Source organism: Rhinatrema bivittatum, chromosome 1 (assembly GCF_901001135.1).
Source record: "Rhinatrema bivittatum chromosome 1, aRhiBiv1.1, whole genome shotgun sequence".
Lineage (NCBI taxonomy): Eukaryota > Metazoa > Chordata > Amphibia > Gymnophiona > Rhinatrematidae > Rhinatrema > Rhinatrema bivittatum.
In genome coordinates, this window is record NC_042615.1 from 200,738,955 (window position 1) to 200,754,239 (window position 15,285).

Below are 15,285 nucleotides of genomic sequence, written 5' to 3' on the forward strand. Positions count from 1 at the left end.
TTTTTAGGATTGGTTTAATCGTGGCTTGTTTTGCTCTATCTGGAATTAATCCTTCTGATAGTGAATAGTTGATCATAGTTGGAGTTGTTGGAGTTATAAGTCTGTGTCATGTTTTCAGGGAACTTGCAGAGATCAGGTCTAGTGAGTGGGTAGCTGGTTTAATTTTTGTAATGATTTGGTCAGTTTCAAGTTTTGATACTGTGTCGAAAGTACTCCATTTTGCTTGCTAATGTTTTCATTCCTGTTCATTTGTTGATAAGCAGATGGAGAATTGTGTTTTTAACTTAATGATTTTGTCTTGCAATGAGGTGGCATATTCATTGCAGGAGTTCTTTGTAAAGTTGTGGTTGTTTGTGATTGATGAAGATAGGTCCCTGATTAGGTTTTTGACTGTTTCAAATAGTAGTTTTGAATTTAATATTATGCCATGAATCAGTTTGGCGTAATCCTTTTTTTTTTTTTTTTTTTTTTTTTTTTTGCTTTATTGATTTATTCACGGTATTTTGTTAAGGATTTGTATTTTTCTAGAGATTCTGTAGAATGGCATTTCCACCATAGTTTTTCAGATTTCTCAGGATTTGTTTAGTGTGTCTTAGCTCTTCATTATATCAAGATTTCTTAATTTTAGAGGTGTTGCGTTCATTTTGGAAAGTGTTTTTCTGGACTGTGCACAGGATATCAGCTATCTCATTGATGTTTTTTTCCCAGGAGTCAAAAGCTGAGGAGGCATTATCATACTTGAGGTCAATTATCTTATTTTTAATAGTCTCTTTAAGTATTTTCGGTTCTGTCTTTTTTCTGTATGTGAATAATTGATTCATATGTAAAATTGTTTTTTTGTTTGTGTTGAACAGGGATAAATCTGCTTTTATTAGCTGGTGGTCATTCCAGGGTAATATGTAGTGGGATGAATTGATTTTGCAGTTCTTGTGGTTGGCGAGTATTAGGTCAAGGATGTGACCTGCTTTATGAGTGGAGTTGTTTATAAATTATGACCAGCCCATTACTTCCATCGTATCTAGGAAGATTTCACTTGCAGTGGTTTTTTTGTATGCTGTCTACATGTAGGTTAAAGTCCCCAATGATTATTGTGGATTCAGGAGATGGAAATGCTTTTGTGAAAATTTCAATTGGGGTGAGCAGTCTTTTTTGAAGTGTTCCAGCTGAGCAATAGACAGTACCCATATTTAGTTGTGTTGCTTTTAATATTGCCACCTCGGGGGGGGGGGGGGGGGGGGGGGGGGGGTAATCTCTGCTTTGTAAGGTTTACATTTAGTTCTTTTTTTTTTTTTTTTTAATGATTATTAAAAGACCTCCACCTTTACATTTGTGTCTGGGGAAGTGAAAGATATCGTAATTGGGGGTATCAGTTTGATTTAAGAGAACATTATCACTGTCTTTCAACCATGTTTCGGTGATGCAGAAAAATGGTAGGTTTTTGTTCTAGTAGATCATTTATCAATGGTATATTCTTAGAGATCGGTTGTTTAGTAATAAGAGAGTCAGCATTAGGCAAGGAGAGGTTACATTTCGGGATAGATCAGCTTTAGGCTCATTTTTTTTGCTTGTATTGGGAGGTTCTGTGGAGATTTCCATATATTCCTTGTCCTGTAATGGTTTCAATAGGGTAGGTTGGTTCCACTGAAATAGATGTTTGAGATGGACTTGGCTCCATTTTTGTATATTGTTATGGGCTGTATTTTAGTAATTACTTAGGTGTTACTTCAGGCTTCTTGAGGTAGATGGGGGAGTGAGTTAGCACTTCTGGAAGGAAGTGCAAGTAGTCACTGTAGGTTTTTTGTGGCTTGCACTTCAGTGTGCAAATTGTTGTATAAGGTGATGATGTAGGTGTGCATTTCATTATTTGTAAACCTCATAGAAACACTATGTGATCTAGAAATTTCTTAAATAAGTGATGCACAAATGTCACATCTTTTCCAATGTAAAACTAGGGGTCGCAATATGAAATTCTAAGGGGGAAGACTCAGGAACAATGTTAGGAAATATTATTCATGGAAAAAGGTGATGGATGCATGGAATGCCCTCCCAAAAGAGATAGGGAAGACCAGAATGGTAATGGAATTCAAAAGGGCATGGGACAAACACAGAGGATCTATCCTGGATAGAGAATAGAAATGAAGAAATGGGGTAACTTCCGTTACACTTAAAGTTTACATTTCTGCTTGGGTGTAACCTGCACAGAGCGGCAATTATTACCATAAAAAAAAACCAACTTGCTGGGCTGACTAGATGGACTACTTTGGTCTTTATCTGTCACCAGTTACTATGTTACTGGGGATAGTTTTGATTTGACTTCACTATTTGATTCTTCAGAAATGTTATCAAGAACCATTCTTCTTTTGCCATTTCTTTTAGAGCTCTGCAGATTGGGATTGGGTGCTAAGATCTTTATTTTTTTCTCATAATAAAGATATTGTATGCTAAATCCAACAATTAGGTTTTATCCTGATTTAAATAAAGTGATCTAAGAGCATCACTGATCCTTTCTGAGATACCAACAGCACCTATCCTCCTTGGGGACATATTTTTCCCTGAAATTTTCAGCTAAATATATTAATTTTGGTGGTAATTTTTCCCTTTGTGCTTTTATTTATTTATTTATTTCGGGGCTTTTTTATACCGAAGTTTAGCGGCTTGCCTTCACTCCGGTTTACAAGATAACAACTTATACAAATTGGTAACTTATACAAATTATAGAACTTATACAACTTATACAAATTGGTAACAAATTGGTAACAAAATTGGTAACACCGGGGCACCCTAGCAGAGAACTGAGTTAGGGTGAGGTTAAGGGGGAACAACGAATACGAACTGGGTAGAGCACTGTATAACAAATGGTGACTTCAGGTAACATGGGGGGTAGAGGGTGGGACTCATGGGGGAGAGGGGTAATTGTGGGTGGGATGCTTTTGGGGGATGAAAAGAGGTGGGGCGGGGAGAGGTAGGAAGGGGGAACATTTGAGGAAGTTTAGAACAGATGGAAACTGGAACCAGCGTTCCATATTTGCTCACTGGTTGGGGATATGAATGTGTTACGTTCATATAAGGTGGAATAAGATATTTATGATTTATTTCATATCTACCATATGATATGTTTGTTAATTTTCTAAATATGATTTCCTTGGCTTTTTCTCCCCAAGTCTGTGGACTTTAATTTCTGGGGTGTTATAATGAAGAAAACAATTTTATTTTGTTAAGATTGTCATTAATACTCATTAATTTTCCTTATCACCATTGATTAGTTGATATAATTTTGCAAAAATTGCATAAATAAAAAATGTGTATATATTTTAATGTATACATATGTTTAGGAGAGAAGCACATTTGAGCGAGTCTATGGGGCAGAGCACAGTCCCAATGAAGAGGCTCTTAAAGCTTTCTCTTCTACAGAGGACATAGGTAAGTGAAAATACTTAAACATGTTCTATAGTACTTTATAAAATATGCTGTAGCAGAAAATACAGTGATCCTATTTTATAGGAAACGCCTCTGAGCCAAGGAATTGGTTATAGAAAACATTTTTTGTAGCACAATAATTCTAATAAGTGCTATATAACTACTGTGAGGGACGACTCTTGTGCTGGTTATAGATGTCATTTTTTTGTGAAGAGGAACCGGTGTTGGGGAAAACGTGTAAATAAAAACAGACTTAACACTGGTGGATACTGGAAAGAGGAAACTCCCTTTTATTATAGAGAGGCTGTCATGGCGAACATGTGCATAGATGAACATGTCTCAAATTGCTTCTGTCTTCAGCTTGGTTTTATTCAGATTTAGTCATATCTTTTCTGTTATCAAAATTTAGTACTACTGATTTCTTATAAATCATGACTTTGCAGCAGAAACAAAATATAAGCACTGACAGCTGGGCATACATGAGTATCTTCCATTTTGTATGATCTGCAGCCATTTTGTATAGCGAGCATATTTGTTAGCCCTTCTACACTATTGTTGCCCTATGAGTTAGATTCACCAAATCTTTACTATATTTATTTATTTATTTGTTTGTTTGTTTATTTTCTATACCGGTGTTCGACTTTACATATCACATCGGTTTACATTCAAGAAACTTGACTTTACTAGAGGGATAGGGTGAATAATTCTTTCAAGGACTTGATGTCTGACTTGACAACTGATGTCAGTGATTTAATTTTCCTACTGCATCCCTCTAGTTTAGGCAACTTATGCGGACGCATAATGCATTATGTTGATGTATTATGTTAGACACATTGTTTATCTATAAGAATGGGAGGCAGAACTGGTGCTTGTGATCTCTGGTGATCAGTGATCCTTTATCTCAAGTAACATCAAATTTGTCAATTCATATTTTACATTGGGGAACACAATATAACTTTTTTTTTAATCAAACTTTTCTTACTCAATACAGACTGACCTGATACTCCAGATATCTGCTAAAGAGCTTGTTCTCTTAAGGGTATGTTTAAGCATATATAGTGAGACTAAAATACTGGGGTTCAAAAGAGGGTTGTACCAAGTTCTTGAAGGAAAAGTCCATAAACAGTTATTAGCCAGAGAAACTCAGGGAAGCCAGTACTTATCCCTGGGAGTGAGATATAAGAAATAGATCAACTGTGGGGGTTCTTTCAGGTATTTTTTGTGACCTGGACTGGCCACTATCAGAATCAGAATGCTGGGCTCAATAGACCTTGGTCTGACTCAGCATGGCACGTCTTAATTTCTTAAGTCTAAATTTAATATTTCTGGCAGGGACATCATATTGTTGGGTAATGATATCTTGCTTTCTTATGCTGTAGATTACTTCCTAGATCTGTTAGGATTTAAGTCAGCAGCTAATTAGGATTTAAGTCAGCAGCTAAGTCCATTATTATTAGGATTTGCTTAGCACATTAACCTCTTTTAGCTGCCAAACTTACTGTCATATCCAAATAAAAATGCCTACTAACTCCTAGCCTGTCGGATGTTTTCACTTAGAGTCTAAACTAAAATGTAGAAGCAATTTTAAAAGGATTATGACAAGATCGGGAAAATAACTAAAATCCCTACAAAATTCAGAGAGAGAGGGTGAAGGAGCAAGCAATCAAATAGTTTTAGTCAATGCCCTGAATTCCCTATTCTCGTTTATACATTTGCTGAATGTTCATTCTGAGCTCTCATCCGTTTTTTCACATGAACACTGTTACTGAATTATACTCTTTACCAGAATTAACATCTAGAAGGAGAAGTGGTTCATCATATATATATTTTTTTAATTTTGTGTTTTAGTAAGTGAACCATCACGCAAACTAAAAAGATCAAAAAAGGAACATAGCTCAAGTTCTGGAGGAAAATCTCGAGAGGTAGGTGAGCTTATTAAATTAAAGCAGCAATAGCAGCAAGAAAAAAGAATTATAGTTAATTCAATTGGTAGTTATGACAGTCATTAAAATCCCATCTTAAGTTTTCATTTTTGGTTAATTCCTGAGGTGCTAATATTGGTCAAGGATTTTGAAAGCCCCTCCTTAACTGCTATCACTGTTTTAAAAATAAACAAATAGACAGTACTGCTTTTCTATTCCTTATCAAAATGTCATGTCCGCCTCATTGATAAAGCTAGCTAAGTAAAGACATTGATGGGTTGTAGCTGATTGCCTTGTTGATTGGGGGTTATGTAGATTTTTTTTTACTTTTGTTTTTTGCTGTAAGTTATTTTTTTGTTTGGTTTCTCCCTTGACAAGCAAGGCTGAATTAGCCATGATACCTGGGTTACTTTATCTGATGGACCGAGCAAACCCTACACTCTCAGCTCATAGAGCTTTTACTCTACTGAGCATGTACAGGAGTTGCCTCTTGAGCCCCTCAATCTTTTTGCATTTGAGCCCCTTCACAGACATGTACTCTCTCTCCCTCTAAGTTTTTGGTATTTCTTGTTTTTCTTCTCAAGCTTGCTTTGAGCCCCTCATCAGCACTTTTTAGTACCACTGAAGTAGGGAAAAAAGTAAACCTTATGTTCAGCTCCGTCAACACATTTGATATGGGATCAGGCAGCAAGAGGCCCCAAGGGGGATTCACTTATCTTCCACCATCTCGAGAGTCATATCTCCATCTAGATTCCTTGAGCAAGGACTTCGCCTGAAGACACCAGATCTGATAAGTTCCATGATTGCTCTGATTTCCATTCATCCGCCAGTTCAGTTGGTCCAGGAGGGGACTACCCCCTGGAGTCCAATGAGAGCTTCTCAAGAAGATGAACCTAAACTGGTTGCAGAAGATGATGTTTCTCCCTCCCAACTTCTGGCCAAAGGGCACAGCAGCCCATTGACCAATTAGTGGAATTGGTAAAGACTTTCTTTGCCTTGCTGGCAGTTAGGGACAAGGAAGGGACTCTTCAATCTCTCCTGTCCAGAGTGTCAGTTTTGTTCCCTCAAGGGGAAGTTATTTTTGCCTGCACACTGTGGGAGATCCAGGAGCAAAATCTAGTCCCCAACTGCCTCTTGCCAATGGAGCTCGAGACGCAACAGTCCGAAATATGCCCTAGGACCCCACCCAGATCATCTACATCATCTTTGGGGTCCTGAGTTAGTCTCCTCACTTATGGGTTCTGAGAAAGGTCTATGGGGATTCTTTATGACCATCTATCTGATCCACCAGAGAACTCTTCACTACCATAAATCTCTCGTATTACAAATACTTGGACAAGTTGGGGAAAATGTTAGTTGTCAGTGTTCATTAGGACAAGGACCGCTCTCTGAAGTCTTCAGGTTTCTCTGAATCCTGGAAACTTCTTCCGAGTTTGTCCTAGCCTGCAGCAATCCTAGTGCACTTGATCCTGTAGGATTTACAAACAAGAATATGGGAGAATCCAGCATCCTGTGCAAAACTTACCCAGGAAACTGCAGTAAACCGTGGGGTTTGGGGTAGTCCAACTACCATTAAAACAAGCAAAGCAGATGATTTTCTCCAACACCCCACCAGGCAAGGACCTTCCTAGAATGTTAGAAAAAGGTTTTTCAGAGCTTAATGTTTAATGTGTGATTACACCTTGAATATTGTTTGCAGTTTTAATCACCCCATATCAAAAAAGATATAGCAGACATAGAAAAGATGCAGAGAAGAATGATGATAATGGTAAAGGGGTTGAAAAGCTCCCTTATGGAGAAAGGGGAAACAGATTAGAGCTATTTAACTTGAAAAAGAAACGACTGAGTAGGGATATGAAATGTATAAAATCACGAGTGAGATAGAACAGGTAAATAGGGCATGGTTATTTACCCTTTCAAACAATACTAAGACTAGGGGACATTAGTATTTCAAACAATACTAAGAATAGGGGACATAACTCATTAAAGAAATTCATCATGGCTACAATCAAAAACGGATTCTTCAAGCTACATACGCTAAAAAGAATCAAACCGCTTCTACATCCATATGACTTCCGAACAGTATTACAAGCAACAATATTATCAAAACTGGATTACTGCAATGCCATATTACTAGGTCTCCCTAAAAACACCATACAGCCGTTACAGATGCTTCAAAATGCTGCTGCTCGCTTACTCACTAATACCCACCTCCATGAACACATAACGCCAGCGCTCATGTACCTTCACTGGCTTCCTATAGCATCAAGGATTCTATTCAAAGTTCTCACTCTCATTCACAAGTCTATTTATAACCAAGATATGCAATGGTTCTCCGATCAATTCATATTCCACACTTCAAAGAGACCAATAAGAAAAATACACCAAGCCAAACTGGCGTCTTTTTCACTCAAACACATCAAACACGTTGCTACAAGAGAACGCTCATTCACGATTGCGGGAACCAACATATGGAACAAAATGCCCACAGACCTGCGTCTAGAACCCTGCCATAGGAAATTCAAGCAGAACCTCAAAACTTGGCTGTTTGAACAAGCCTTCTCCCATTGATCTTTTACATTTTTCTGAAATGTCATTGCACTTGTTCTTGTATCTCATATTGATTGATTATGATTAGCTTTTATCTCTGATCGATTGATAATGATCATAGTTAATTTAAGGTTTTGAGTTACTGAATTGTTTTCTTAAATTGTTCTGAATTGATTTATTATGTACACCTGTTTTTCATTATCATATTGACTGTAAAGTTTGTTGCTAATTTACTGTTTATTGTGAACCGAGGTGATGTTATTAACGTGCCGCGGTATATAAAAAATTACGAAATAAATAAAATAAATAAATAAGAACTATTTTTTCACTCAGTGTACAATCAAGCTATGGAATATGTTGCCAGAGAATGTGGTCAAAGCAACTAATATAATGAGGTTCAGAAGAGGATTGAATAAGTTTCTGAAGGAAAAGTCCATAAACAGTTATCAGCCAAGTAGATTTGGAAAAACCAGCGCAAATCCCTGGGAGTGAGATACAAGAAATAGACCAACTATTGGTCGTCTGCTGGGTACTTGTGACCTGGACTGATCACTGTCAAAGACAGAATGCTGGGCTTGGTGGACCTTGCTCTGACCCAACATGGCACTTCTTATGTTCTTAATGTCCTTCATTATGGCCCACCAATTTTACATGATGCACTACTTAAAAGATTGGTTGAAAAAGCTGAAACCACTTTTAGATGTTAGACAGAGAACAGACACATTATCAGCAGGTTCTTTGGGATGCAGAGGAGTGTGAGTATCATCTTTTCCACTTCTTGTATGAATCATTCGATATCACAACCAGATCCATTGCAGAGGCCATTGGAACACGCTGAATGGCTTGGTTGAGAGACAGCAGTCTGGATGTGCGTGATAAGTTGGCCAATGTGCTCTAGTTGTTCTGGGTCACATGGCAGCAGTACATGTGGTCCCTATGGCCTACCTCAACATATAGATGAAATAATATCTGCCAGGAAGCCTTCAATTAGAGGAGCTTACAGTTTTAAATGGAAAAGATTTCCTTGGATCTATTTGCTTATGGAGGAGTTGCTTCAATACTTATTCTTTCTCTTCTTCTTGGATCTCAGTTCGACATTGGGCAAAGTGAATTTTAGTGTCATTGCAGCTTACATTACATCCTTTAGTGTCAAAGTTCCTGAAAGGCTTATAGTATACAAGACTTCCACTTGCCAAACCGCTAGTTCCATGGGATCTCAATATGGCACTGGCGCAACTCATGAAGCTACTTACGAACCATTATAGGCGGCTTCCTTGAAGTTCCTCAACTGGAAGGCAGTGCTGCTAGTTGCTGTTATGTCTAAAGAAGAGTCAGTGAGCTTCAGGCATTGGTTCATTATTCACCATATATGCAGATTTTCTTTGTAGAGTGGTCTCCACTCACTCCAAGTTTATACCAAAAGTACAGGGTGGCTTATGGATAAGTAGTCCACCTCCAATATCAGTGCATTGGAGGCAGGCTACTTTTCCATGGGCCACCCTGTAGTTTCGGCTTTTCATTTGAATAAAGCCATTGTATTGCCTACATTATTTTCAAGACCTCAGGCACATAAAGGGGAGAAGGTCTGCCATTCATTGGCCTGAAAAAGGGCCTTAGTTTATTAACTAAAGAGAACTCAACCACCTCATCAGGCTTCTCAACTCTTCGTCTCTTGTCATTCTAACAGAGTAGGAATAGCAGTTGCCAAGAGCATGTTGTTCAACTGGATAGCAGATTATATCATACATTGCTATGCTTTAGCTGGCCTCCAGATCACAGACTGTCCAGGTTCATCAAGTGAGAGCCATAGCTACTTCAGTGCCTCATATGTGAGCCATGCCTATTGAAGACATTTGCAAAGCTGCAGCTTAATTGTCAGTTAATACCTTCACAACCAATTACTGTCTGGGCAGTCTATTTAGAAGTGCCAGTAACTTTAAGCAAGATGTTGGTGCAACCTGTTCACAAGGTAATCCACTCTCCAAGAATGTTCATGTTGCTCTCTTGTAACTCTCAGCTTGGGATTCTACATGTCATGGCTAATTCAGTTCTGCTTGTTGATAGAAGTAGCAAATTTGCTTACTGTAAATGAGTTTCTTCATAGACAGCAGAATAAATTAGCCATGTTTAATATCTGTCCACCTTCCTGGAGAGTTGACAACCAAGCTAAAACTGAGCTGTGCAGTCAACTGAGAAGCTCATGAGGTAGCACCCGTGTGGGAACTTGCGAGCATGCTCAGTAGAGCAAAAGATCCATGGTGTAAGAGAAGGGTCTGTTTGGCACCATCAAATGACATCACCCACTTGTCATGGCTAATTCATCTTGCTAAGAAGAACCCGTTTACGGAAAGCAAACTTGCTGTGTTTTTGTTTATTGAATGTCTTATATTTTCTTATATTTTCTTTTAACTATTGTTCTTGGGTAGTGCCCATTGCTGGAGCCATGAAGACAGTTTTTAAATATTTTAAATAAAGTATGAATAAATTGCTTAAACAACTACATTGAATCCCTATTTAGATTAGAGCCTAGTTTAAACTTTTAATATTGTTTATATTTGTTTTTAGCTTTAGGGTGTGTAGACCCTTCATACTTGGTACACAGACTGATTTGATATACACCTGGTTGCTAATTGTGGTCCTGTAAGGGTGCATTGTTTAAAATACCTACTGGACAGGAAATATGCTTAGTCCTATATAGGCTACAAACTTTCTCAGTAGGAGCCCCATGTTTGTAGAATAGTATGCCCTTGGATCTTTGGTTAATAATTGATTTTGATCTTCAGAAAGAAGAGCCATTTAGCATTGCTCATAATTTGACCACATCTCATTATGCACCCTTTTCTGATCAAAAATCCTCTATTAATTGACAATTTGTCCTTCTATTATCCAAAACTGCAAAAATTTCCCTAATTGGTTCTTAAATTTTTCTGAGGAGTCTGAGGTTAGATGGTCGTTTTTTGATGTGTTTTCTGAAATTGAAGTCTACAACTGATGTCATCTTCAAATCCAAGCCTTCTGCCCTTTGAATCAATGTAATGCGGTCTTTGATTAACCTTTCTTTGGATGAGAGTCTTGTTCTGTGTTCACTTAAACAGACTTCTGTGAGTTCTCTCTTAAAGAAACCATTCTTCCCTCTGATCTCACAATCTTCAGACATATTTCATCGCTTTCTTTTGTTGCCAAAGTGATGGAATTTTTTGTGCTAAAGCAGCTTTCAAATTTCCTTCATGATCATCTAGTTAGTGTTGGACCATTTGCAATTAAAATTCAGAAAATCTCTGAGTACCAAGGTGGTTCTACGCTCGTGAATTCCTTAGATGAGGCCTTGACACAGGGAATAAATTTGTGCTAGTTATGCTGAATATTTCTTTAGGATTTGATACTATCGATCACCAGATTCTTCTGTATTGACTGAGGGAGAGTGGAATCTTTGGACTGTCTTAAACTGGCTTTGATCCTGTTTGTGTGGTTGAAGACAACAAACAAACCGGTTCAAATTGTTCTGTTTTTTTACCCTCTAAATACCAGTGTCCCACAAAGCTCAGCCTTACTGCATTATTATTTAATATCTGTATGGCTCTGATTTGCAGACTTTTGGCTGGGTTCTATATGGATATTGGTTGTATGTCAGTGACATTCAATTTTATATTCAACTAGGTTCCTCATGGGATTGTACTTCTGCTTTAGTGTCCTGTTGCATTTCTTCTTTTAGACATGGTTAACACATAGCAAGTTGGCTTTAAGGCTGTCTAAAACTGAAATTCTAGTGTTGCAGCATAGTATTCCTTGGGTGCCCCACAGGTTATTCAAATTGAGAATACCAGGGTGCATGCAAAGAGTTTGGAAGTGTTTATTGACTCTAGTCGTACTTTTAACAATCAAATTACATCTATTATTAAATCTATGCAGGAACCAACAAGAGAGGGAGCTATTTTAGATTTAATTCTTAGTGGAATGCAGGATTTGGTGAGAGAGGTGACTGTGGTGGGGCCACTTGGCAACAGTGATCATAATATGATCAAATTTAAACTAATAACTGGAAAGGGGACAATAAGTAAATCTGCAGCTCTAACACTAAACTTTCAAAAGGGAAACTTTGATAAAATGAGGAAAATAGAAAAAACTGAAAGGTGCAGCTGCAAAGGCTAAAAGTGTTCAACAGGCATGGACATTGTTTAAAAATACAATCCTAGAGGTGCAGTCCATATGTATTCCACACATTAAGAAAGGTGGAAGGTAGGCAAAACGATTACCATCATGGTTAAAAGGTGAGGTGAAAGAGGCTATTTTAGCCAAAAAAATATCCTTCAAAAATTGAAAGAAGGATCCATTTGAAGAAAATACAATAAAACATAAGCATTGCCAAGTTAAGTGTAAAACATTAAGACAGGCGAAGAGAGAATTTGAAATGAAGTTGTCCATAGAGGCAAAAACTCATAATAAAAACGTTTTTAAATATATCCGAAGCAAGAAACCTGTGAGGGAGTCGGTTGGACCATTAGATGACCAAGGGGTTAAAGGGGCTTTTAGGGAAGATAAGGCCATTGCAGAAAGACTAAATGAATTCTTTGCTTCCGTGTTTACTAATGAGGATTTTGGGGAGATACCAGTTCCTGAGATGGTTTTCAGGGGTGATGAGTCAGACAAACTGAACAAAATCACTGTGAACCTGGAAGATGTAGTAGGCCAGATTGACAAACTAAAGAGTGGCAAATCACCTGGACCGGATGGTATGCTTCCTAGGGTACTGACGGAACTAAAAAATGAGATTTCTGATCTATTAGTTAAAATCTGTAACCTATCATTAAAATCATCCATTGTACCTGAAGACTGGAGGGTGGCCAATGTATCCCCAATATTTAAAATAGGTACCAGGGGTGATCCGGGTAACTATAGACCAGTGAGCCTGACTTCAGTGCCAGGAAAAATAGTGGAAACTATTCTCAAGATCAAAATCGTAGAGCATATAGAAAGACATGGTTTAGTGGAACACAGTCAACATGGATTTACCCAAGGGAAGTCTTGCCTAACAAATCTGCTTCATTTTTTTGAAGGGGTTAATAAACATGTGGATAAAGGTGAACTGGTAGATGTAGTGTATTTGGATTTTTAGAAGGCGTTTGACAAAGTCCCTCATGAGAGGCTTCTAAGAAAACTAAAAAGTCATGGGATAGGAGGTGATGTCCTTTCGTGGATTACAAACTGGTTAAAAGACAGGAAACAGAGAGTAGGATTAAATGGTCAGTTTTCTCAGTAGAAAGGGGTAAACAGTGGCGTGCCTCAGGGATCTGTACTTGGACCGGTGCTTTTCAATATATATATATATATATATATATATATATATATATATATATATATATATGATCTGGAAAGGAATACGAGTGAGGTTATCAAATTTGCGGATGATACAAAATTATTCAGACTAGTTAAATCACAAGCGGATTGTGATACATTACAGGAGGACCTTGCAAGACTGGAAGATTGGGCATCCAAATGGCAGATGAAATTTAATGCGGACAAGTGCAAGGTGTTGCATATAGGGAAAAGTAACCCTTGCTGTAGTTACCCGATGTTAGGTTCCATATTAGGAACTACCACCCAGGAAAAAGATCTAGGTATCAAAGTGGATAATACTTTAAAATCGTCGGCTCGGTGTGCTGCAGCAGTCAAAAAAGCAAACAGAATGTTAGGAATTATTAGGAAGGGAATGTTTAATAAAACAGAAAATGTCATAATGTCTCTATATCGCTCATGGTGAGACCGCACCTTGAATACTGTGTACAATTCTGGTCGCCACATCTCCAAAAAGATGTGGTTGAGATGGAGAAGGAACAGAGAAGAGCAACCAAAATGATAAAGGGGATGGAATAGCTCCCCTATGAGGAAAGGCTGAAGAGGTTAGGGCTGTTCAGCTTGGAGAAGAGACGGCTGAGGGGGGGGGGATATGATAGAGGTCTTTAAGATCATGAGAGGTCGTAAACGAGTAGATGTGAATCAGTTATTTATACTTTCAAATAATAGGACGACTAGGGGGCATTCCATGAAGTTAGCAAGTAACCCATTTAAGACTAATCGGAGAAAATTCTTTTTCACTCAACGCACAATAAAGCTTGGAATTTGTTGCCAGAGGATGTGGTTAGTGCAGTTAGTGTAGCTGGGTTCAAAAAAGGATTGGATAAGTTCTTGGAGAAGCCACTGCTATTAATTGCATCAGTAGCATGGGATCTTCTTAGAGTTTGGGTAATTGCCAGGTTCTTGTGGCCTTGTTTGGCCTCTGTTGGAAACAGGATGCTGGGCTTGATGGACCCTTGGTCTGACCCAGCATGGCCGCGGAAAGAGGGGAGCAGGTCACACGGTGTCGAGGTTATCTTGGCGGCGGGTTCAAACCCCACTAGACATTTAAAAAATCTATAATAATAATTTAAAAATATAACAATTAAAAAAAAATTCTAAATGGGAATGAAGAGTTGAGCCATGGGAGTGGCTTGCTGGAATGTTAACTACTACCTGATGATTACTACCCTTGCTCAAAAAATCTCTTGCGCGGTTAATGCAACCCCAACGTTGCTCTCTGCTTCAATGGCAATGGGAAATGTGGAAAAGAGGATTTGCATTCAGACAACCAAAAAGGACTGAACTTCATAATCTGGGTAAACAAATAAGCATGGGGGTAGCTTGCTTGCTTATTACGGCAGTTACTACCCTAAACCAATTAAGCCTGATACATCACTTTGTCTGCATATACAGTGTTGCTCTCTGCTTCTACGGCAGGGGGAAATGTGGAAAAGAGGATTAGCATTCAGACAACAACCAACAAGGACTGAACTTCATAATCTGGGTAAACAAATAAGTGTGGGGGTAGCTTGCTTATTAAGGCGGCTACTACCCCAAACCAATTAAGCCTGATACATCACTTTGAAAGCATATACAGCATTGCTATCTGCTTCAGCGGTAGTGGGAAGTGAGGAAAACATATATGAACCTGGATAACGCAGTTTGGCAGCAGAGACCCGTCTTGGGCGTCAATCCGCCCAGCTCAGAACCCGGATGGGACCCGGATATTCGTCTACACGGTGCATTGATACAATGGGATTTCTCTTCATACAGCGGTTTGGTCAGTCCGTATTCATTACCCCCCACCATGAGGGTACAGGCCAGCTCCCCCTTCTGGAATCTGTACCCCACACAGTTGAGGGGAGACAGCAAGAGAGGTCTCATATCACAGCATGGGAGTGACAGAAGGAGGCACCATGACAGGTATGCAGGAGACCCTTGGGAACACGCCGACGATGATGGTATCGCATATTGGACCAGCAACCCAAAATGACCCAGAAACACAGCCTAATCCACAGAATCAAGCTGCAGTCACAACATCTAGCATTGCAGGGCTGGCAGG

The 15,285-nt window shown here is 38.6% G+C and overlaps 1 protein-coding gene across 1 annotated transcript in view; it reads left to right on the forward strand.

Annotated features, from left to right (window-relative positions):
- BOD1L1 (biorientation of chromosomes in cell division 1 like 1) overlaps positions 1 to 15,285 on the forward strand; it is a 441,087-nt gene that overhangs the window by 210,612 nt on the left and 215,190 nt on the right. Inside the window, 2 exon segments of the mRNA XM_029590831.1 lie at positions 3,333 to 3,420; positions 5,266 to 5,339. Of these exon segments, the coding sequence (XP_029446691.1) occupies positions 3,333 to 3,420; positions 5,266 to 5,339 (162 nt within the window).